Genomic DNA, 26,623 nt, shown 5'->3' with positions numbered 1-26,623 from the left:
AGCAAAATTTCGGGCCTTCGGTTACACGTGGCACACTGAAAATACTTGGAGGCAGCATCTGAGACTTATGTAACGAAGACAACCACCAGGCACCCGTGTCGTCTGCTTAGGTGCTGTTGAAATGCTGACAACAACAACAAAAAAAAAACTATGCAATTACCAACCCTGCGGCTTTGTCAAGATTGCTTTAGTGGTACCATACACTGCTCATTTATAACAAATTTAGCCAAAGTGAAATATCGTTGCAGTTGGCCTTTAATATGCAAGATGCTGAAGCAGAAGCACTCAGGATGAATGCAGGCAAACCGGAAGTCTTCAACACGCACCTATCGGCAAATAAGTGCTTTTTCACCTCATCCAAATGTGGCCATGTGGCCAGGGTACAAATCCACTAATCTGCACTCGGCCACAGAACGACAAAGCCATTGAATCACCGTGACAGGTGAAAGGCAGAACGATGCTGGTGACTTCGTCCGTGGAGATATCGAATGCGCCCATGACCTTCGATGTAGTCAGTGGTACGGGCTCACGCTGTACGGCTGTTTCATCTTCGTCCGATGAAACACAAGTCTTCCCAGACGCTCTTCAGCAATTCTTGGTCTGTCAATTCTTCGTGCACCACCATGTACGAGTCAGCCTGGATGTACTCGTTGGCATGTACATCGGCAGGCACATCTCCACTTTCCTGCAGGGCTGCCCACGTGGCTACGATTTCAACAGACGGTGACCTCTCTCCATCGCTACCTTTGTTCTCGGAGGCAGATGTCTCGGCAGCCTGCGCAGTGAACCCAGCATGGCGGTAGCAGTTGCAGATTATGGCGCTTCTCGTTGTGCACCATGAAGTGGCAATCATTTGGAGTGCCATAAAGAGGTCCACTTTTGTTTCGCGGCCCAACTGCATGTTGAGAAGCAGCCTTTGAATAAGGCGCTCACGGTAGGCCCACTTGATGCTCAGGATTGACCCCTTGGTTGAGGAAGTGAATTATAGAGGTGCTGTTCGGTGGGAAAAACTTAACTGCACGTTTTCCAGCTCGGCTTCCTCTACGATGTGGGTGGGACAATTGCCTAAAAGTAGACAAACTTCCTGGCCTTGCCTTCTCGTGTGCCGATGGAAGGCTCCGACCCACTCTCCGACAATAGCCCGGGTCATCTATGCCCCCGAGTGTTAGCCACATACTTCATGGGAAGGCTCCGATTTCCTTTGAAGCAGCATGGTTTGGCACTTTTTTTGATGACCAAAAGCAGCCGCTTGTCTGAGCCGTTCGTATTAGCGCGCAGGAGCACAGTTATTCTCTTCTTACTGCACTTGCCTCTGTGGAAGCGCAGCCCCTTAAAATTCAGGGTCCTGGCAGGCAGCATCTCGTAGAAGAGGTCAGACTCATCGGCATTATAAATATCTGATGGTGCATAATCTTTCAGGATGCCTGCGAGGCTGGCTGACATCCATGCAGTGACGCCGTCGCTATCCGCTGCAGTGGCTTCACCGGACAAAACTTTGCCGATGATGCTGTGGCGCGACTTGAATCTTTCAGCCAACCTACGCTGGCCTTAAATATATTAATTCCTAGCAAGCAAGCATATTCCAGCGCTTTTTGCAGCACAATATCACCCCTAAGGGGGTGATATTCTGCTGCAAAACACATGAACAGGTGTAAACATGTGATACACATGAACCAGGTGTAAACTGCCTTGTTCAAGGCATCACGCACCGACCGAGTCACCTTCTTGTGCTTCGCTGACATCCCTGAAGCTAGCGCGTTGGCTATAGCATCCTTGCTCTTCAATGTTGTCGAAAGAGAGCTCGCCGGAATTCCAAATTTTTATGCAATGACCGATTTTTTTCTGCAGCTTCGAGCAACAAAACAGGCCGTCGGTTGAACAGATCCCTCAGTCTTGTTGCTTGGTCGCTCACTTCTGGAAATCTAGAATGCGTTGCTCGTCATCTGGAAGTGCTATAAGCGACTAGCCAATAGTGCGAAGCCGGAACTGAATGTACATCACTCAAGTACTACCGACTGTCACATGAAACGAGCAAATGATTGAATTTTTATATGTGCAAGGATAAGAACCTACTGTAAGACCTTCAGAAATATTTCATGCTGCTTTTTACAGTAAAACACATCAACTTAAATTAATAAATCATGCGTCACACAAGTTACAACACATATTTGCTGCCCTCTTACCAGCAACACCGGGCAGATGTCGCTTAAAGTCATTGCTCGTATGGGGTACAACTTGTAGGTGACGAGCGAAAGCAACAGCCGTCTCAATCACGTCGCTTGTTGCTGTCACGTGCAAGATTGCTTGCATGGGGTTTATACTTCCAACAGCTTCCAGAGACAATGACTAAATAGCATGCAATCGTTAGTTGTCTAGCGCGCGCCGCATGAACGCCTCGTTGCACCCTACCAGAATTTGACCTCGCAACCGGTACTTCATATAGTAATTGGTGTTATACACCAGAGCCATTTTCATGAAACTTTGTACAAAAATCAATAATTAGAAATATTATAAAGATAAGATTATTTCACATATGTTATTTGTATGAGCACTATTTTTCTAACCAATATGACCCAAAATGTCTCCTAGGAGCTCAGGTGCTCCTCCATAAGAGCGTGTTGCAATGCCATCACCAACGCGGCATGGCAGCTTTCTGTTTTGTTTACGTTGCGTCATGGCCCGAGCAGCTCCAGTTTGTGTCTTTTTTATGCTATTAAGGACGATGGTTTTTCAAGGCATGAAAAAACAGTTTTAGGCGTTCGGATGAGCTGCAGTTTAAAAAGTTTTGCTCACGTCTGCCCCGTAAAAACTTCATTAAAGTGAAAATGTGTCCACGAAGTAGTTCATTTTGGAGGGAATTTCGATGCATCATGTTCTATGGGACATTGACGGGGAATGAAAAAATCTTCGTTGTGGCGAAAGTTTCGTTGAAGTGGACTTTATTGTGCCGGCATTCGACTGTAGTGCATCCTCGATGAACCTCCTACCCCACTCAAGATTCAGCAATTCGTTGCCCTCAGGTCTCCAAACTTGGCCGGTCAATACTTTCCAAACTTGATCAGAGCCGATGGGCAGGCTGACACCGTTTTACGGGATGACCGACAAGTGTACCAGTTCATTGGCTACCTCTCTCTCTCTCCAGTTTCTTGAGCCAGGCGACAAGAACACTTCCATTTCGGTTTCCTCTATGTCCTGGCAAATGTGCGGAATCTTTATGGCGCTCAACACAACCTCCACAGCAGAAAGCTCACTCCGTAGGTGCAGCTTCCCTATTCGTCCTTTTCCGTCCGCCTGATCCGTAGTGCTGCCGAATGTGTTTAGTGGTATTTGTGTTGACTTAGCACATTTCAGGCCCAGGTGTCTTTACCGACACCTTGATATGATAAGCACAACGCACGTCTTCAGTGTTGTGGAATGTCCATATGCTTTCATGGAAAACAGTGCAAAAAAAAAGAAGGGCTGTGCTGCCACTTGTTTTCTCTCACCATGCTACCTTTTCGCTCTTTTTGTTATCAACATAATGTATAGGAGCACATCCAGCCAGGCCTTTTCAAGTGCTCAATGCTTAACCTGTAGACTGCGCAGCACACAGATCTGGCAGAAGGCCTTACAGGAAAGTTGTTACACAGGGGGATTCCACAACAGTGTTTGTACAGCAGCAGCAATGTAAGGCACCGTGGTTGGTACTGAATCTCAGCCAGAGAGCAATCAGCAATGCAGACTGCATCAAAGCCGCGAGTGTTGTGCCGTCAGTTTTGGTTTTTGGTCTGACATGTGCAGGTGGCAGTGTTCATCCTCTATATACATGCTACGACATTTGAAATAAACAATATTCAAGTTACAACACAGGTGGCGAAGACAGAACAGCAGGATAGCTCTACACTGTGCACCGTGGATTCAAGATATGACATTGAAGCGGCCATAGAACCAAGGCATCGATGAGAATGTGCGGCTGGATGCTGCCATCAGTGATGAACCACCACAATGCAGCCTGCACCACAGCCTCAAAGCAACCTTTGGAACGCACAACCAGACGCTAGCATTAGTGGCGCCAAAGCAGCATACAGGAGCACATGTCAGTTACATGGTGGGGAGCATACAAATATTCATCTAGGATGTAGTGAAGTGTATAGAAAGACTCGGGTATAGCGAAAACATGACGCCTTTGCACAAAGTCCTTGGTCAATTTCTGGCAGTGGCAAACCAGGGGCGGTACATAATTAAGAATTCGTCTTACTCCACTATATTCTTTTCTTTGTCACCTACCACTCACGACCAGCCAATCCTGGTAATATTGCAGGCATAGCACCACTTGGACGATTGATGAAGCACAAAAACGAAAAGAACTGGAACATGAATGTTGCAGCATAACAGCCCACACTCATAAGACTCCTGAAGGGTTTGAAAACTCCCTCATACAGCTTCGCTGTCTTTGGTGTATGGATTGATAAGATTAACATACATCTGCAAAGGTTCTTTTGTTCCCAACCAAAAGATGAGTGTTGCAAAATATACACTGGGTGAGAACCAAAGTCCAGATACCACAGTCATCTCCCCAGTGACTCACTTTATGGCAGGAGAGGGTCCGGAGCCACCACGAATGAGCAGGAGGGCCTCCTCGTATGAGGGTGGGTCCTCTTCCGTGGTGGCCATCAGCAGTGGAAATGCTGCAGCCGTTGACCCGTGGCACATGGGAGAGTTGTAGCCTGTGGCCACCGCCTCGTATGGAGGTGGTAGGGACGCCGCCCTCTGCTGAAGGCCCCTGCAACGGAGGAAAGAGGACAGTTTAGTCCAGTTCAATCGCCTCTCGAGTTGCCCATCTAAATGCGTGCCTGCACAAGCCATTTTGCATAATTATTTACTGGCCAAACTATGCACATTAAAATTCACAAAATCATGTGACCATGACACAGTATGGGGGTGGGAGGAGTAGCATGCATTTTTTTAAAGCTTGCCCTGAGGTTCAAAGTATAACACTGCAACCTCTTGAGTGAAGGCAAAACCAACAAACAGACAAGGACAGACGCAAGTTACACTTTGAATCACGCAGAACCAACTAGCCTGGTTACTAAGTTGTTCTGAGCAAGCACCTTTCAAGAGATACATATGCACTTTATTAGCAATGATTTACCGTCAGACACAGCAAACAAGCAGTATCAAACTTGGAACAGTGAAGATTGACAAACATTATGTTTTTATGTCATGGTGCCTTTTCCAGAAAATTTGCCGTTGCCCATTTCATCTGATTCAGGAACCTGCCTGTATGAACTTGCTTGAAGAAAGTACTTTCCTTGCATCCCTTTACCAACCAAAGACTTCCAACGGAAGGTTCGGGAACTGCAAGCACAAATTTCTCGCGAAAAGAATTTATTTTTCGTAAATATTGACGCAACATTCGTAAAACTGTAAAATGTGCCCAAATTAGTAAATATTACAAAAAGTTCTGGAGAGCTGGCAGGTATGCAATAGAGAAAGAGAGGTGCAATTTACTCTTTCGGCTAAACCGGCGCTTGACAGCCAATGTATGCGCAACTGAGAATTTCCATAGAACTACAAGGATGGCCATCTGGTGGATCGTACCTACGAACAAAGCTGCCTTGCACTGTAGCTTTCTTGGGCAGCAACCCATGGTTAAGCTAGACTACATCCTATCAAGTTCCTGCTCTACTTGTTTTTTGGTTTCAACCTGTCCATGCCTCAAATGGTCCCTGCCCAACCAGTTACTAATAGACTAATACTCACCCATATGCCTATGAGACGGGAAAGTTTCGCGTCACTTTGAGTAAGTGCGCTTCGCCACTACTCTCATTCGAAATTTGTCACATGGAAAGGTTTCGTGACAACCATATGCAAAGGATGTGGGTTCGGCTTCTACCAGTGGCAAGTTATTTTTTCATCCACTTTCCTTTCCCTTTAGCTTATCGCTATGTACAATTTAACTAAAAACTGGAAATAATTTCCTTTATGCTTTCCTTGGCATCACATCTCCTGGCGTCATGTGGTCGTGAGCAACAAAATCAGGAACCTCGATTCCCCTTGTCCTCCTTCACTGGAAAGGTTAAGTGACACTCACAAAAGAATGCACTTGCAGACGAGTGCGTTCCTCGAACTAACTCTGCTGCGTGAAAGTGTGCTGTCTCAGTAGCACTGCTTTAAAGATATATAAAATTATACTTAATGCAGGGCTGGCAGTAATTCCGAAACTACTGTGTTTGCAATTTCAAATGTTATAAGCACCTTTACCTATGGAAACTGACATTTCTTCCCTGCTAAAATAAAGCAGCCTTGTTCTTTAGGCACCAACACTTCGCCATTTTCAGCACTTCTAAATGTGCCACCACTCATGATGATCATCACGTTCACGTCATCTTACAAACATTGTGTAAAATAAATACAATAAACCCTCGTTAGCTCAATCTCTAATATCTTGAAATATCAGTTAAGTCAAAATTTTTATCTGAAGATAAAGTGCCGAGGGAAATAGGGAGACCTCCCATATCAGAAAGAAAGGTTCCACATGTATTAGTCAGCTGTCTTTATCGTTACTTGAGCGTGAGGTTTCTCTACTAGATTTTTGCTGAGGGCATGCATGTCTTTTTGTACTAATCATAGCTATACCCATTTTATGTGTCACCGTTGCGTAAATGGTCTGCACTAGTCAATATAAGGTACTGGGGGGCAGGAAGCTATTACGCCACTTCTTGCTGATGATGTTTTGGTTGCAAATCATGTGATGCGCACCGTGTATGTGTGTTTATATATTTATACTTTTTGATAAACTTCCAGTTGCCAGTTCAGCACCATGCTTGACATCTCATTTCGTCCTTGTTCTTTGCTTTGCCACTAATCAAGAACGTAAACCTTTCAACAAAGAAGGCTGCAGTGTTGGACTGTGAAACGAGTCGACTGGGACATAGGACTAAGCAGCCAGATGCCGGCATGGACTCGGCAAGAAGTTGAAGAACGAGACAGACAGCAGGGAAAGATCAACGGCAGTAGTGGCCGAGTTTATTTTATATATTTCAATGTATTTAATGTAGCACCAAATTATAATGTATTTACTCTAATCTAGGCCGTCTAGTAGCGGCTGCGATACTGACTTTTCTAGATGGCGCTATCTATGAACGATATTTATCATTTTCAGTTACAAACTGGGGCGTTTTTAAAGATCTTCGAATCTAAGCCAACCCTAGAGTTTTCTATACAATTATTTGGAAAAAACTATCGGCCTAGATTCGAATAAATATGGTAGTACTACTACAGGGCTTGGCTAAATACTTATAAAAACAATGTCATAGCACAGAGAGCCTCATTGGCTGCACTTAATCCAACGCAGCTGTTGTCTGCATGGTATGCACAAACAACGATACTCTCAGCTGTCATGCTAACAATAATGAATCCTCCAGAAGCTGTGTGAGGAGGCGTTCGCAACGAAATATACCAGTGGAAGACATACCTCAACAAGCCTGGCTCCACGGCCACGAGATGGAGCTCCTGGAAAGAGACATCGCACACATTAGTCGACAGAATTTGAATGTCCAATGCTAGATAATGGTGTGTGTCACATCACTACCATCGCTAACACTACCCAGGTGATATCTTGTGCACATACATAAATACCCAAGAATGTGGACGTGGGAATGGCCGCCATAACTCAACAGGTAGAGCAACGCACACTTAATGCGGAGGGTGCAGGTTCGGCTCCCACCAGGAGCAAATTTGTTTTTTTTTTCATCCACTTTCGTTTCACTTTATCAATTCTACTCACCAATTTAAAACAACAAATAATTCCCCCTATGCTTTCCCCAGCTACGTTTACCGTTGCGTGCATGCGGTTGTGATTAACAAAAATTGGGCACGCTGATTCCCCTTCTCCTCTTTCTAAGGAGAGATGTGCACTTCAACTTACAAGATCAGTGAGGCAACAACACATCACTGGCAAACTGCTTGAATGCTTTGACAGCAAAAGTTAGGCATGTTTCTAATGCGCCATACAATATTGCTACATGACACTTGCCAATAAAGAAAATTCCCACCAATATGAGCACAATGATCAACCTTTGCCTTTGATAAATGATAAACCTTTGCAGAACGACAAAAGAAAAAAATCCTATTTTTTCTGCTAGGGGAGGGGGACAGGACATAACAACATAAGAAATAGGTCCGAGTGGCTGCACGTGCATAATTACGGACATGTATTACGTCTTGTCACAGTGGTCCCTTTCCACAAGTAATATGCATCACCACATAACATTACTGTACAGTGGCGAAGCTGACTTAAGGGAACCGGTCATTATGCAACACATATTAGCCCTTTGCCTCGTGCACCCTCAACATATGTCTCTATTTGAAGCAAGCTGGGTTAGGCCTACAGTGCTTACACATAAATGGCTTGGAATTTAACGTGAGTTCAGCTAGCTACCAAATGCATAATGGAAACTAAATGTGACTGTGCTGCATGACCCATTTTTTTCCCGCCGTGTGATTGGGGAAGCCTCTCAAGAGGTTTATGGCCATATCCACAAAATCAGAAGTCCCCAGACAAATCAGGAGAGTTGGCAGCTATGAAGTACCCATGTTGCGGCCTTTCAGCATCAGAAGACTTTCCACAGAATGTTTGGAGACTGATAAGCAAAACTTCTTGTCAAACAGAACTGATTTTTTGCAAGACAAAACACAAGCTTTGTAAACTTGCAAAATGAGCCCAAGATTGTAAACGTTACAGAAAATTTGGGAGAGTTGCCTGGTATGTATAACCTAAATGGTAAGGAAAAGGTAGTGCCAATTATTGGTTTCCGAGTGTTTTATCCAAAGATTAAATCAACTTTTGACTGAAGAGCATAAAAAGTATGATAAAATGAGTGGATTTCTTTATTGAAAATGAGAAATTCTCTGAACGAATTATTCTGTCTGTTTCATGCTACTTTTATACAAGCTACGCCACCAATTTGATATGGTTCTGAGAAGGCCATCTGCTTGTTTGCCCAGATTCATTTGCCTGCACTGAATTCCACATGTAACATACCGGCAAACATTCACTTGTGGCTGTAGCTCTTCCGTGACAAGTGCTCATTTTGCTGCAACGCAGATGTCAGTCCAACATTTGTGAAAGACTACTCACAACCCTTCACACTCGTGAAACCATGTTACAGTACAGAGAAAAAATATGCCACAGTGGTGTTCAAATAATGAGATAGCCAGCTCAAATCGAATATGAACATTAAAGAAAACCGAACTTTCAATATCAAAACAAACTTGAAATGTTTTCTAGACTTAAGTTAAACATAAAAGAAGTTTATATGCTTTCTCTAGCTTCATTGTATGTTTTCTTCATACGGTTGTAAGTAAAAAAAAAATTGAGCCCCTCGTTCCCCCTTACTTTTCTCACTCTTGCATACTGAAGGCCTTGGCTTTGCCTGTCTTGATACAATGAGGTAGAATAGACGGGTTTTTGACCGTTTGCCTGCTTTTAAGCACACATACTACACACAGCCCCGACGGTTAAAGGAACGTGCCACATTTGCTGCCAATGCTACCCCGAGCAGCACTGGCTAACAGTCAGAGGGGTAACCTTGCACGTATGTACAAATACCGAAGAAAGTATACGGGAGGATAGCTGCCACGATAGCTTAATTCTCAAAAGCAATGAACGCATTATGCAGACACTGCTAGTTTGGCTCCCACCAGCAGCAAGCTATCGCTTCGCCTCTTCCCCATTTCTTCATTATCTCCACATGTCAATTACTGATCATTAACTTTTCGTACGATTTCTCTGTATTACTCTGTTTTATTCAGATGGTTGTAAACAAAAGTAAAGATATTATCAAATTTGCAAGAGGTTTGTATGATTAGAAAAGGCTTATTGCCGCCACTTGATACGTGCATGTAATGCCGTTCACAAATGGATGTCCAGTCAAAAGAGAAGCTTGCACGTCACGTACAACTACTTTCAGTTATCTTGTACACCATCACATTACAACAATCAAACAGGGAATATGCAAGCACCTCAAAAGATGCACATAATGTTGTGTTTGCTAAACAACATTAGCGTAAAATGTTCATTAATTCAACTAAGTTCATTCAATTTTTCAATTAATTCGATCCTAACCAGACCACCAAAGCCATCCTTATCCCAATCCTGAAATGTGCCTTTACCAGATAATTGCAACTTCATAGGTCAGCACAAGTGCTTCTGACCCCAATAGTGACCCCAATAGCAGCAGTGTCTGTCATGGTGATGCTTTGGGGACGGTAAGGGCATCAAACGCATATCGTCTTTCACTGAAAACAACAATTCTCAGCCTGCCCTAAGAAGAAAACAGTAGCTCACAATTTTGAATGATTACAGCATTTACCAAATTCTAATGCACTTTTCTTTCCAAGAAAACTGGTCTGAACATTGCGTGCACATTGCTAACAGACACAAAACCAAAACCATGTTCATGGCATTCACAAGTCTACCATCAAAGCCAGCCTAGAAGATGGTGAAGAACAGGTTCTCACATGGTATGACGATGGCGACGCGCCACCTTCAGTTTTTGATTATAAAACCTCCTTTAAAAGACAAGTTACTTTATATGCTAAGTAAACACCAACAACTCGTGTCATGTTGTTTTTCTTTTTCCAACATTCCAGAGAACTCCATGGGGCATAGGATGAACTGGCAAAGCAGTTAGTCTAGCCATGTGTCACCACCGTTTGATAAATGCAGAATATCAGAGATGCAATAGACTAAGGACTGTAATGACATGTTGTGGTTCACAAACAGGGATAAAGTGTCTTCTGAGAGGAACAATGATAGACATTAAATGCAAGCAAATTTTCATTCTGTGAAAGCAAAATTAGCTGGTTCCCATCTTCTTCCTATTGCTGGAATCGGAGCCATGCTACATTTTTCTTGGTAGAAAATCAACTGTACAGCACATTTCTACTCTGTTTAGGAGCTCTCACGTCATTTCTCTGTTTTCTATTTTGAATCCATAAAAGGTGCGTGTGTGCATGATATACAGGAGTGTGTTATAGAGACCAGATTATAAGCAACTGCCCATTTGTTCCCACACGTCAAGGCCCCATCATTTTGGTGTACAAGCACAAATCGAGGCTTAAAAAAATATTACGGAGCCTTTAATTAAGTGCCAAAACCAAGATATGATTATGAGGCAAACCGTAGTGGGGGACTATGGATTAATTTTTACCACCTGGGGTACCATGCACCTACACATGGCATGGTACATGGGAGTTTTTGCATTTCACCCTCATAGAGATGCGGCCTCCATGGCTGGGATTCAATCCCGTGCCCTCGGGTTTGGCACAAATTACGGGCTAAGATGTAGCTTAGCACTGACATTGACTCTGACTTAACACTGACTGACCATAAATGCCTATTTCCATTGTTTGTGCCAACACAGGCCAATTTTCGCTTTTAGCACTTCAAAATGCTTTTTTGGGGGAGCCTATTTATTGCGATGGTCACTCCAGGTGAATTTTCACTGTAGTTGTTGATGTTGCCGCGAGGTTATGTATAAAGTCCAAGTGTGCTACGATGGCTGCACGCCTGATGCTGTAGGCGTGAGGGTGAGCTGCGAAGGATGGTGGCTTGTTGTGCACCGTCTTCATGTGAGCGCAATGGAGGGGCAGGGGGGGAGCCAGGTGAGAGTGCACCTCCCTCTTTTAGCCGTGTCTTGGAGGTAGCTTGCAACGGGTGCAAAAGCTAGGCCAGCCTCATGTACCTAATGTGCGTTGAAGCGAGAGGCTGCACGAAGGAAAATTCACTCCCTGCTGCTTCCGCTGCGGCGATCATCTGTGGTCATCCAGCGAGATCTGTTCATGTTTGCCTGTGCATGAGTGACCCCTGCTTGTTAATTTAATTGGTAAGTGAATATTAACTGCAATTTATACAGCCAATAAGACGACAAACCTTACTTCGTGTAGTTGTCAATACTTTGCTATCACTACCGATGCTTTGCCTTTTGGGCAAAACTGCGACATTTCTGGCTTCAAAAGCACATTGGCTTACATGGAGTTCGTACACAAAACTTTACTAAAAAAATCAAGGACAACTGATGGATTTCAAGGATGCTAAAGCCCAAAATTCAAGGCGGGGGAACATACCTAATGAACACATTTACTAGAATATGGTAAGATTTCCTCCTTAGCTGCAATTTCTTGCAGCTAAGCAGCTGCAGAGTTCGATGAGCTTCAAGCTCTCATGTTACTTTTTAATGTTGACTTCCCTAATGCATTGATGTAAATTGCCTTCTAGCATGATGGCTAGTAGTGTATGGCCTTGTGCGGATGACTTAGTGGTGACTTAGCATGAATGGTAAGTATGACTCAATGGTGTATGGTGTTAAAGCCAAATGTATGAAGCTTACTTTTCTTTAGGCATTTCTAGAGCGTAGGGCTCGAAACGAGCCATGATGGCTGCGGAGAGTACCAGCTAGCAATGCAACAAAAACAGTGTACGGCTTGGTCGCTTGATCTGGCTTCCTACAGTTCCACGATGGCAACGGCACTTTAAACTAGCTTGACACTGATGGCTGTGGACACGCCACATAGCATCAATCAACGACACTCTGAAAAGAAAGTACCAAGGATTGTTTCGATAGACATGTCCATGGCATAGCCCCGATGCTGAGATTGTTACTTCAATAATAAAAAGTCGCACCCAACCTCAATTTAAAGGCAATTCAAGGCACACATTTATTTTAAGGGAGTTTTAAGGGCCCTTGAATCTCTTTTTCCAAATTCAAGAATATCCAAGGATTTCAAGGAAGCAAATGAAACCTGCTCTCTTGTTTCCTCAAGACATGGAAGCATTAACAGGCGCTGCTGCTAATGGCAACGCACCGGGCAATTTGACCTAAGAAGTAAATGCTTACGTAGACGTTAGTTGAACTTATAAGGGTCTCTCCCCACCTGCCTGACACTGACTAGCATTAAAAGAGAAACAGAGCACCAAAGGTCTCCTTCTCCATCAGCGGGCACACACAGCTATGCTACAATGCAGTTGGGGATTTCGGAGAGAAATGTGCAGCACTTGAGAACGGTGTACTGAAGACTACAGCCTGGAAACACTGCAGACTCTGACTGCGCTTCGTGTATGTTAGGCAGAATTATGCAAGCCAAGTCCGCAGGAAGTATTGTTGACTCTAGTCATGGGGTATAATTTTCCGGTCCCTCTGGTCCTTGTGTTCTTGTACGGGCAAGCTAGCTAATGGTGGTTCATCGAAAAAGCATGAAAAAAAGTGCATATCTGCCACTGTTCTGCGGTACTTTAGTCACGCCTTGGCTTTTGTAAACAAGCATTTGTGCTTGACGCCAAAAAAGCTTCTCAGGCAAGTTGTCGAGCGACAGAAAGGAAAGCCGTAGGAATACGCACGGACTAGGCATGGCAAATTTTTCCACAGAAAAATTAAGCTTCACGGGTACTGCGCATATCTGTATCTCAAGACACTGAAAAAATAAGAGTAGCGCTCCCACGTGTGCATCAGGCTTCATCCCTGTTGCCGCAATTAAACATGTCTGGAAAGTTGTTCGCACCATGCGAAGTTTGTAAAGAATTTCCTAAGAGGACTAAGTGCACATCTTTCTTACATTTAAACACACAATCTGCATGCAATAAGGAACATGACTTAAATGCATTGCTGTCTTCCTCTGGCATTTTATTTGATGCTGTTATGCTGTGCAAAACATGGTATTGCAACAAAGGAGAAGTATGGCAAATACCAGGCTATGTCTGTCATTATCTGAATCAATGCAATAAGAAAGGTAGCAGTGTTCTATTGTTGACTAGAAATGGCCTGCAGTTTGAATTGTTCAATGATTTTAATCAAGTTACTGCTGATTTTGAAATTGTGATTGTTCTTCATGACTTTATCATTTTTTCTGTGCTGTGTCGCCAATCAGGAGGAAATGCAGTTAGCTTTCTGAAGTACAATGATAATCTGTTATCCAGGGTTAAAGATAAGAACTACAGTTTAGTTTTGGGTGGCGACATAAATATTAAATATGATCAATAGCCGGGCAAGGGAACAAGAGTTCAGCATCAGCAGTCAGCCTTTATAGTCTGTGAAGGAGTAAGTTTACCTAGGTCAGTTAAATCACAGGGAACCCTGATCATGAGAAGGAAATTCACAGAAGAATAAAAATGGGTTGGAGTGCTTTAGCAGACATTGCCAGGTCCTGACTGGAAGCTTAGCATTATCATTGAAATGAAGGTGTACAATCAGTGCATTTTACTGGTGCTGACATATGGGGTAGAGACTTGGAGACCGACAAAGAAGCTTGAGAGCAAGTTAAGGAATGCGCAAAGAGCGATGGAATGAAGAATGCTAGGCATAACGCTAAGAGACAGAAAGAGAGCAGTTTGGATCAGACAGCAAACATGTATAGCCGATGTTATAATTGACATTAAGAGAAAAAAATGGAGCTGGGCAGGTCATGTAATGTTAATGTGCAGGTTAGATAATCGTTGGACCATTAGGGTTATAGAATAGGTATCAAGAGAAGGGAAGTGCAGTCGAGGATGGCAGACAACTAGGTGGGGCGATGAAATTAGGACATTCATAAGCGCTAGTTGGAATTGGTTGGCGTTCGACAGCGGTAATTGGAGATCGCAGGGAGACGCTTTCATCCTTCAGTGGACATATGATCGGCTGATAATGATGATGATAAATATTAACCTCTTGCACGATAGCCCACTTCACAGGAACACACTGCGGATAGTTGAATCAAATGCATGAATTAATACAATTACTAGTCATACTCATACAAGGTGTCTGCAAAAGTATAATCAATGTTTTCATCACAAATTTTGATAACAAAACATCGAGTCACGTGTAATCACTGCTAACATAACCAATCACAGGACTGTTTTTTGCTTGCTAATTTGTCTGTGTTGTCCTGGAATCTTTGCAAAGACCTATACTTCACATTTCAAGATATTGCTATGGCATGAGCCGGGTGAGTAGAAGAGGAGGAAGATGTTAGCTGGCACAGCCTCGGGATGCCATCTTTACTTCCACCATCAACCTCGTCCTTTAAATAAAGCTGGTTCAACATTCTCTAACAGTTTTGTGGTGGAGGTGCTGGGTACTTCGACCAAGATAACGGAGCTGCTGCAGCAAGTGCCACGCCGGAGCCGACGCCTCGCTCGACTGCCTCCGACACCACTTGAGATCCCGATGTCACACAGCGGCGACCAACACCCTTCTCTAGCTGCTTCACTGTGAACAAACGGCGCCTGGATGCATCAGATGGAGCCCCGCCCTTTCTCAGGAAAATTTGGCGAGGACGTGGAGGAATGGCTCACCAAATACAAGCGTGTGAGTAAGTACAACGGCTGGAACTCCACGGCTCAGCTCGACAATGACGTTCTCTTCCTCACTCACACTGCGCTAGTGTGGTTCGAGAACCATGAAGATACCTTCACAACATGGGACAGCTTCGTTACGGATCTCGCAGAGTGTGTTGGCGATTCCACCATGAAAAGGAAGCAGGCGGAGCAGACATTGCTTCAGGACACTCAAGTCCCATGTGAGACCTGTATGTACATGTATGACCTATGACCTATGTATGACCTATGTACATAGAGGCAATCCTGAAGCTTTGCAAAACAGTCGATCCTCGAATGTCCGAAGAGGACAAAGTTGGACACCTTCTCAAAGGCATAGCCGAGGATGTTTACAATTATTTAATTAGAAACGAGAGTCTCGCCTCAGTCGCCGACCTCATCAAGCATTGCCGCACATTTGAGGCCTTGAAGCTGCGCCATATCACGCAAAGTTCGGCAGGTTAGCGAATGTCACAATGGTGACAAGCGTTGACGATAACAACAACTATAAGGCAAATTGTCTGCGAAGAACTTGAATGACACACCAAAGGGGCGGATGTTGAACAGCTTGGTTGCGCTTCCAACCAACCTCAAGAACATGCATCTGCTGTGCCCACATTGTCTGTCATGCCAGGCGTCGCAGACTGTCGAGTCGATCAGCTGCGACAGCACCGACGTTCCTTTCCCAACGACATGACACACGATCAATGAACTCATCAAGCTACCACTATGAATCGGAATTCGGAAGATCGCGTTTATTATTCGCAGTGTCCCAGGGTTGACCCTGAGGCTTACAACGTCGGTCGCGCATCACCTGTGTGTTACAGCTTCTGTGTGTTACAGCGCCTCAGGACACATTGCTTGTTTTTGTCGCCGGCACCAACAGACAACAACATATGGCCCACCACCAGCCGAGCCTAATTTTGAACATGACAGTTATGACGACCGTTGGCCAACAGACCCTGATACTGCAAACATCACAGGCGCGCCACCCCGGAATACCTTCCGTCAATATAGTAGAAGGAGTGGCTCGCCAGCTTCAGACTGCAGCCTCACGCCCCCAACCAGTCGCCAACACCATTCACCGTCACCACGACGACATGCTATGTCACCACCGCCATCGGGAAACTAGCCAGCGCGGCCGATGGAGGTAAGGTCGCCGGACAGTCTGAGTCTCTGCTAAATACTCCTCTGCCTATTATGATGGTGAAGAACAATGTGCATGTGTTGACTGATTGTATACCTGCAACAGCATTAGCGGCTGCTGGTGCTACCGTTTCTGTCATGAGTGTGACTTTCAAAGAGAGGCTGGGTCAGCAAGTTATGTTCCCGTGGAATGATGGCGTGACGTTTCGTGGTGTCATTGGAGAGTGCCTAGTTCCCTTGGTATTTGTGTTGCAAGTGTTTTATTCAAAGGAGAAGATCTTAAAACCGAATTTTTCGTACTACTGCGGTGCACTCGTGATGTGATTCTCGGGATTGACTTTCTTCAGGATTGTGGTGCATCCGTTAACTATGGCATAGGTGAAATTACTTTGAATAGCGCACTTCTTGCCACCCTTGCCGACACGTCCTTACCAGAGAAAAACTATTCTGTTGTTTCGAACGATTTGCTGCTACCACCTTGGTCGCTGTCACGTATCCCTGTCACTTTCGCTGCTGCCGACCTTTCATCGTTTGACGCGCAAGTCCAGCCACTTACGTCAAGCTGTGCAAAGAAAGATGTCTTGTATCATGCTCTCTCATGAGAGTAGTAAATGGTGCCTCAAATTTGTGGGCTTTCAATTGTTCTTGCGTCCCTGCTGTCCTCCCGCGCAATATGAAGCTCGCTGAATTTGACGAGGTTACTTACAGCTCCATTAAAGTTCTAAGCGAGGAGGAGCAGCCTCAAACTAGCGATCCCCACCGAAGCACTTCTGAAGAGCAGATCCTACGGATGATCAACAAGGCGCTGCCCGCACATGAGCACCACGCTCCCGCATAAGTTTTGTGGGCACATCTTTCTGTGTTCGATTTCACACAAGGCGACAAGCAGGCTTCACTCCCGGCATTCTTGTGCTCGCCACAGAATTGACACCAGATCTGAGCACCCCATTCGGCAAAAGCCTTACCATGTTTCTTCAACAGAGAGGACTGTTATTGCTGAACAGGCAAAAGACGTGCTTTGGAAAAGTGTTGTTTAAATGTCCTCTAGTCCATGGGTTGTACCATGGACTAGTAAAGGAGGATGGATTGTGGCGGTTCAGTGTTGATTACAGGAAACTGAATGCGGTCACCAAAAAGGATGTGTACCCACTTCCTAGAATTGATGATGTCATCGATTGTCTACATTCCGCTGCCTACTTTTCATCACTGGATTTGCGATCGGGGTATTGGCAGATACCCATGAACCTAGACAATAAGGAGAAAATGGCCTTGGTGACACCAGACGGCCTCTATGAATTTAACGTTGTGCCAATCAGCCTTTGTGACGCGCCAGCAACATTCGAACGATTCACGGACACTATCCTCCAAGGACTTAAATGGGAAATTTGTTTGTGCTACCTCGATGATGTGGTGATTTTTGGCAGCACATTGAGTGAGCATAACAGCCGTCTCAGTCTTGTCCTGGATTGTGTCAAACAAGCCGGCTTGATCCTAAATTGCAAGAAATGTCGTTTTGGGGAAACCGAGACGTTAGTACTTGGGCATCTGGTCGTCAAAAACGGTGTGAGGCCAGATCCATGGAAGATTGAGGCAGTCAGCTTCTTCGAAGCACCGAAGTCAGTGTGGCAGTTGAGGAGTTTCTTGGGTCTGTGCTTGTATTTTTGTCGCTTCGTCCCAAGATTTGCCGATATGGTGTACCCCAAACATGTCTTCTCCAAAAAGCCGTCCCTTTCCACTGGACATCGGCTTGTGACGACGCATTCCGCCAGCTAACGTCTTCCTCCTGTTCTCATCCGGCTCATGCTGTAGCATTCACACTTGAGAATTCCATTCACTTGAGAACCCATTGACACTTGTTAAATTTCGCGCTTAAATATTATGGACAAACTGGCAAGATGCATATAATGGAAAAGATTGGGACAAGGCATACAAATTGTTTTTATGAGCTTTTGAGGATGCTTACACAAAGACATTTAACTGCAAAAAAAGCCATAAACAGCAAGGAAACTTTGGATTACTGACAGTACGTCGAATTTGATAATAAAGCTGATCTTTTCAAATAATTCGTAGGCACAAGGACTGCAACAGATTTAGCAGAGTTTAAATAACTCAAGAATAATGTTGATGGCATTGTAAGCGTAGAGAAAGAGCAATATATTGAGAAATTATTTAATATGCAAATGATAATGAGAGCCAATATTACTTGGGAAAAAAGCTGAACAGATAAATTGGTGTAAATAAGCAGCCAGACAGACTGTAAGAGTTAGTGATAAATAATTAGGTGACACCAGGCACAGCATGGGCTGATGCATTTAACAACTATTTATGTTCTCAGTAAATCATCCTTGCTGCATAGAATACGTAAAAACAAAAAGTGTCGAAACTGCATTCCTAAGCCCGGCTAGCACTCATGAAATCTACAGCACATATTAAAGCCTTCGCAACAGCAGTAGTTGTGGCATTGATGATTTGCAGATTCATCCAGCAGATCATGTCTATGCCTAATCTGTCCCGTCTTGTAGCATGGAGCATGTGCACAATCTTTCACTGGTGAATGGCATGTTTCTGCATCACATGCAAATCGCGAAGGTGACAGCAAATATAAATGAGGACTAATTATAGGCCAATTTCCCCTCCTGCCTATTTTTCTCTAAATGTCTTGAGAAGTTTATTAATACAAGAACAACCACATTTTGTAGCAAGCACAATGTGATTACAGATTACCAGTTCGGGTTTACGAAAGGTCACTGGATGGAAGTAACTTTACTGATGCAAAAGACATCATTCTGGGAATCTCTGAAGAGAATTCACTTGCACTTGGCATCTCTATTAATTTTTCAAAGGCTTTCAATACTATTAATCACAGAAGCCTACTAACAAAACATGACATTTATGGTTTGAGGGGAACATTTCTGAACTTAATTACAGAAGTTATTTAGAGTACAGACATCAGAACATTGTTATATGTGACCAGTGTTCAAATAATTTGCCTGTATTCGCTCGGGTTCCTCAAGGACGCAATCTAGGGCCATTATTTTTTAACCTATACATAAACAGTACAACTAACATCAGCAGCACAGCACAATATGTTACCTGTGTTGATGATGCTAGTTTACTTAAAGCTTCTAAAAATGTGCAAGATCTGCTAAGTACTGCTAATGCTACACTGGAACAAATAAATAAACGGAGCTCATTAAACTCGTGAACTATCAATGCTACCAAAACAATAGGTGTGTTCTTTCAGTCAATGAACAAAAGACAGAGCATCGATGAACATCTAGATATAGGAACTTCGATGGTAGAGATAGTAGCATCAGTTAAAAGCTTAAGCGTACTTTTCCAAGAGAATGCGCTGTAGAATGACCATGTTAACATCATTACTAACAAGCTCGTTTGAGTTGTTGGGATAACAATAAGACTATGCTCCCTGTTACCATTAAGAATAAAGCTCCTACTTTATAATTCTCTTTTCTATCTCATGTAAACTGTTGTCATTTCGTATAGGGTGACATGACCAGCTATAACGTCAACATTCTTGTTTTATTGTCAAAAAAAAAAAAACCTGTCCGTGTAATTTCAAGCTGTTCATTTGATGCACAAACTGATCCTTTCTTCATAGATTAGATTAATTCCGATCAAATTGTTTCTGACACAATTCTGCAAAAATTACTTTTTAATGAAAAAAAAAGCAATGTCAACTTTCTTCAAACACCATTCGAAACTAATATTGAATACAAGCAGCTGCAGTACATGGCACAGAGAAACTTGGCATTTTGAACATTCAAAAACAAACTACAGGACTCAACTGCTATGCCATGCATTACCATCATTGCTTAAGTCTTTCCATTATTAACAAGAGTTCTTATCCTTTCAATTATGTGTCCCAACTTGTCATTAACAACTTTATTTGCATGTGCTATGTGTCCTCTGTTTGTTTTCTTTTTCTGTTTCAATCAACATGGAGTTTAAGCAGCAATTGCACAGTGGCGCACAGTGGCGTACTTATTGATGTATTTCCATTGATGCTGCTTTCAAGGGGCCCCTCACCAGGTCTGGTCATCTTGAGATAACAAGCGCAGAACATACAATCTGCGCTAACGATCGTGTTTGCAAAGAATTGGATCGCTACGTGCTGCAGAAAGGTATGAAATTTCAGTCCGAATGACGTTTTCCCTATCCCTCGTGGCAACCGTGCTCCAAGCCGGACGGTGACGTACTCGTCACCGTCCGGCTTGGAGGACATGTCTACAGTGTGGCGTCGCTCTTCATGACACGTGACTTCAAGAATTATTCAAGGCAACATCTTTTATATGTGTGATCAAGCAACAGCTTGAATTGACCAACTGAAGTTTAGAGAAATAATAAAGTATATAAAATGGAACGTCTGCGCGTTTTCTGTTTTACTTCGCACCAAAGCAAGAGAGATGTACTTCCGCTTCGTCTGCTTGTTCCCACGGTCGTGCACAGGTACCGAAACTATGCCATTTTCTACCATGTTCGAGCGCGCGATCATGCTCTGCGATCCGTTTGTTCTGCCTAAGTAATTGCGTAGCACTGAATTATGCCACTAGTCATGCGTCCTTGTGTACAGCGTGCAAAATCGAGCGCTGCGCGAAACGAGACAACAGCTTGCGCGTGTGATGGCGTCAGTGAAAATGCGCAGCGCCGGAAACGAAAAAAAGAAAAAAAGTGAGAAAAGAAAGATGAAGGCATGGCCCGTGACGCATGTGTCACAGAATGCTCGAGGTCCGGTATGGGAGAACGCAGGGAAAGAATTTCTCTTGCGGAGGCTAGACGGGGCGAGTGGAGAGAGTGCCTCACTTGGCAGTGGAGCCTGCCTGCTGAAATCATGGGTTCGCGGCACTGAAATATTTCAATCTCGGCTACTAATGAGCTGATGTGATCAAATTTTTGCTGCAGAGCACTTTCTAGAGCACATGCAACAACTTCCATCATATAACCAAAATTTGCTATTGGGCCTGGTGAGGGGCCCTTTATGTGACAAGTGATTTGTGTTTTGCATTTTGGTGTTCTTGTTTAACTTGTATGATATGCATGTTTCTGCATCCATGTCGGTGTTTGCTGCTGGCAAAAATTACTTTGAACTTGCACATCCTCTCAACACACATATTTTACATGTATATTCTTTTGCTAGGTCATATGCAAAGTACTTATACAGCCGTTCATCCGTTGTATTAATGCACATTTTTCTATGTGGTGTCAAAGAAAATAATGATAGTGGACACAGAGCTATTTAAGCCAAATTTCTGGTTTTATGTCTGTGTCGTCTGTACCTCGTACAGATGCGGAATGAAGTTGAAGTTTAAGGCAATGCTGCAGAAGCTATGCAACTACAGTAGCTATAGAAGTATGTTGCGACATAAGGTGTGAAACTTAATTTTACATGAAATTGCATGACACACCCCTATATCCTTCTTTCATATGTGACATACTTTTTTTCTTGTTGCGAATGCAAGCAGTAAGAAATGGAGAGAAAGTATTCCACACAGAGGAAACATCGCCGGAATCATCTTAGGGACCCTGGACTGGGGCTTCCTCCCACACTGCTCTCGTCATTCGAATATTATTAATAAAGATGTTTTACTCTCTCCACACAGAGCACAGTTCATGCCATGAAAACCAAAATCCAACATTCTGCAATACTCAGCGCAATCATTTCTTGCATTAAAACCTGCTCTACCTGCCAACAACTTGTCCTCATGCAAGCCTTTCCAAAACCAACTTGCCCCTCAATATGCAACCAGTATAAGCCCCCATTTACACAGGCTGATCTGCGTCTAGGGACTATTTTCGAGGTTTCAAGCCAAATACAATTAAAATGTAGAACACTAGTGGTAGTAGCTGTAGTGATAGATTAATTATCAAAGTATGGTGCCATGACGCAAGGAGGACAGGGATGACTTTTAAGCAAATGTTCTGTGTCCCGTTGCAACCCATGTCCCGACTTTAGTTTTTGATCTGCTGGATAGCAATACATAGACTGCATTTCCTTTTCTTTATACCCGTCAGCTTGTTTGCAGATTCTCATCTGTGTTTATCACATTATCATTAACATAAGAGCGGTTTCGTTTTTGTTAGAGTACAAATTCTGTTATAGGCCCTGACCATTTGCGACACCTATGCCCACATAGTAGCCATGTTAGTCAGGCCATCATATAGCATCTTTTTTCTTGTAAAATGCGACACTTGTTCAACCTTGTAGCATGTACAGACTGGTGGCTTCTGACAATGACTCAGTCGGTCTTCGCCTCCCCCCTTCCCTCGTCCCGACCTCATCTACTGAACAAGTCGGCAATCCAAAGCAGTACAGTTGGCGCAGCAATTGAACGTTCTGTTGCATAATGGATGTTAGGGCAGTCTTTTACCAAGCTCACTGGCATGTCACATGTCTACAAGGTAAATTTTTAAACACAAACAGTTAAACACACAGTCAAACACCAGCAGTATTACCACGCGGGCTAAGAGTGAAGTTGGGCAAACAGCTGTTAGCAGAGCAACAACTGGATGCGCTTTGGCAAGCAAATAGGAATCCACCACATCCGTGGCTGCAGGCCCAAGTCCTAGGGAACAAAACACAAACATTAAAACATCGATAATGTTTGCCTCGTAGTTCAACCAACCAATGCGAGCAGCTGGCTGGATGGCTTTTATCGTTCACTCCCGGGAAGAGAACATCTGGATTGAAAAAAAAAAAAAAAACAATGTACTGGAGGAACAGCCTCGGGGTCACCTCAGCTGGCAAAACCGGTTGGTCACGCAAAAACAGGAGAAAGGATCCATACAGTTTTCCATCCACAAGGTGACTTCCCAACAGCCATCTTTCTCCGATGGCACCATTTTGCTTGCACTTCACAGCTGCACCAAAAACCTGCTGGCTGCATGAGGATGTGTCTAGACAGTTAATCACAAAGCTACTTGTTTTATTTTGTTGAATACTACACCGTTGCGTCTAGGCAACCAAGGCAATGGTGGTTCTGGTACAAGCTAGCCCGTATATGACGCTATGGAGAGGAAAAAAAATCCTTTAAAAATAATAACAAATGTAATAGCAACTCTTCGAATAAAATTAATGCACTTGCACTAGTGCAACGATGTACTAACACTAAGGTATGTCCAGAAATGCACCACAATACTAAATTAAAAGTTGCACAATCTTAACATGATTAAGAAAAGCTGCAGTGCCATCTAGGAAATTCGCAGTGCATGCAAACCACGAGCCAGTGTTTCCATGATGGCACATGCCGAGTCTGTCGTATATGAATGGCTTCATCTGAGATGCTCTGTAACTTTGCAACCAGCTATACTGGCATACAACTTTCTGCGGCAATGAAGCAGAAGTTTCAGTGGTAGAGCTTCTGTGCATGTGTTTCTGCACAAAATATAGCCCGGCAGTGTCTGAGGACACTTTACGTTTCAGTACAGTATCAGTTTCTCGGAGTAAATAGTGAATCAGTGTAGCTTCCCGCTTGCAACAGTTTCGCTTCTGCACCAAGAGTATGCAGAATATAAAATAGCCGATTTTCTCAAATTAAAAAAAAATTACTTATGGGGTTTTAGGTGCCAAAACCACAACTTGATTATGAGGCACGCCATAGTGGGGGACTCCGGAAATTTAGACCACCTGGGGGTTTTTAACCTGCACCTAAATCTTTCGGGGAGGAACCTGTAGCGTCCTGTGCTGAAGGCGACTGTTCAGCTGACGGAGATATCGCTGCGGCGTTCTTTGGGCGATTCTTTGAAGCAGCCATCTGCGGTTCTTTGAAGCAGCCTTCTTGCAATGGACCTGTGTCTTTCGATTGTGGGGCGATGACTCCTTTTGAGAGGGACTACCATTCATTGTCTGTCCTATCAATAACGCCGGGTAAGAAGATGGGCCTTCAACGCTCGTTTCCTTAGTGCAGTGCTGAGGCGGATTGCTGGGAGCACTGTCTAACCAAGAATGGTACATAGCACTGGACGGCTTGTAACAGAGGTGCCGAATGTGACAGGCCATGAGTGAGACGCCTTCGAAGTTCGGGTGTAAACCATCAGCTGCGAGCACGCGGTGCGGGGGCAGCCATTCGAACCCATGGTCCAGGAAAAATACTACTCTAGAGCGACTGCAGAATTTTTTCAACAGGGTTTTGAAATAACAGGCTTCTTGGTTAAAGCAGCGAACAAATGTGGCGCTGGGGTACTCTCGTCGGCGGTTCCTGGTCCTTGGTAGTGTGAGAGTGGCATAGATTCTGGTGACTTCAGGACGTTCCTTGGCGATGTGATTGATGACTTCACAGTAACGTTGGAAAGCTTTTCGGGCTGATACTCGAGCTAAGTCGATGGTGCCTACATGAAGAACGATTGTTGTGGTGTTCTGGGGGATGAAATTCAATAGTGCTGGTACATCACTGATTGATGCACCGCACTGAGACACAAACGCTGGCGTTTCGTTCACCACAGGATCGAAGTACTGGTAAATATGCTTCGTCTGGGAGTCGCCTACAATGGTCACTGACGGAGCTCTCTCTGGGTACTTCCAGTAGACGTGCTTCAACGCGGTCTCCTCCGGAACCCCCCATTGTTCCAATATACCAGAAAAAAAGCAGTTCTAGGTCCGGGTTAATATTCACGGTGAAGTAGACGCGCGTATGAAGTGTTTTATTGACGTTTCGGCCGGGGTCCGGCCTTCATCAGAATACATTGCATGGTGTCAGTACAGTTAATATACATGTGCCTATCAACCAAATGAAGATACCTTTACATGAAAAACGAATAAAATGGGCGGACAAAATGCATCCGAATCGTTCAAAGGATAGCTGACATGTGCATAGACCGATGGCAATTGCAAACATATCATCTAAAATACAAAGCATAAATATGCACTGAAATGAATTGTAAACACCAATCTCCACGTGACAACAAAACATCAATATGTGCTCATTATGAGCTATATTATCAAGCAAACACAGACACAGAAAAAGGGGAATAGCGACGTACTAGTAGAAGAAGGGACAAGTGACGGGCTACAAAGACAGGCAACTCAATTTTCCTACACATTCATTCATACCACACGCGAGGGTATCAAACTTATTGATAAGGAATGATTCGCGGGCTTCTCTATCATAACTAGAACGAAATCCAGATTCAAGCAACGTGACTCTCAGTTTATCAAATGAGTGGTCAGGAAATGAGTGGTCAGGAAGATGCACGTGTCTTGAGATGGTCAGGTTAGGCAACATGTTAGCGTGGGATTTATGATTGTTAAAGCGGAATCTGAAAGGCCCTTCTTTGTTTGTCTGATGTACCGTTTTTGCAGAGCGTACATTCAAGCATGTATATTACTTTTTTTTGTGTCGCAGTCAAAATCGCCTTTGATTTTTAAACAAAAGTTTGAAAACGTACTAGTAACCTGTTGCGATGTGACCATGTAGGGGCATACTTTACATCATGGTTTTCGACAAGGATGGCATCCGATGGCATCAGGGCAGTCAGTCTTAGATGATGATGCTAGTATGTCTCGAATATTTCTAGCTTTACGGTATACTGCTTTAGGCGGATCAGAGAATATGTTTTTGAGGCGTTCACTTTGCATTACAATACTGTGGTGTTTCTTTAATACATGCGAAACACTTGAGACTGACGCAGTGTGGGTTAGGACAAGATTTGTCTGGGGTGAGGGAGTCGGTTTGTTCTTAATGCAAAGACGTGTCCTTCGGTCATGCACGTCTGCGCGTTTTATTGCATCGTCAATTAATTGTGGTGGGTAATTTTGTTTGGCTAAAGCGTTTTTTAGGGTAACGCAATTCTTTTGAAACTGATTGCTCAGAACAAATTCTTTTAATATGTAAGGCTTGGCTATAAGGAATGCTAGTCTTGCAATGTTTAACATGACTGCTATCGAAGTGCAAATATTGACATCTATCTGTCGCCTTTTTGTATAGGGCAGTAGATAGTTTATCATTCAGCACTGAAACGCTGATGTCAAGGAAGTTAATAGTAGATGCAGAATACGTGTGAGAAAATGATATGGATGGATGGGCATTGTTAAAGTCAGATATGAAAGAAAGCAGTTCCTGTTCCCCATGAGGCCAAATCAGAAAAACATCGTCAATGTAACGTTTGTAATAAAAAGGTTTTAGCGCCCTG

The 26,623-nt window shown here is 43.8% G+C and overlaps 1 protein-coding gene across 1 annotated transcript in view; it reads right to left on the bottom strand.

Moving 5' to 3' along the window:
• Positions 1 to 26,623, bottom strand: part of LOC142590337 (uncharacterized) — a 46,033-nt gene that overhangs the window by 13,619 nt on the left and 5,791 nt on the right. Inside the window, exons 2-3 of the mRNA XM_075702388.1 lie at positions 7,457 to 7,494; positions 4,568 to 4,762 (exon numbers count right to left, since the gene is read on the bottom strand). Coding sequence (XP_075558503.1) covers positions 4,568 to 4,762; positions 7,457 to 7,494 — 233 coding nt within the window. The remainder of the gene's footprint in view (positions 1 to 4,567; positions 4,763 to 7,456; positions 7,495 to 26,623) is intronic.

This window comes from Dermacentor variabilis, chromosome 8, assembly GCF_050947875.1.
Source record: "Dermacentor variabilis isolate Ectoservices chromosome 8, ASM5094787v1, whole genome shotgun sequence".
NCBI classification, from domain to species: Eukaryota; Metazoa; Arthropoda; class Arachnida; order Ixodida; family Ixodidae; genus Dermacentor; species Dermacentor variabilis.
The sequence above is the reverse complement of the archived record's forward strand: the minus strand, read 5'-3'. Positions and strand labels throughout refer to the sequence as shown.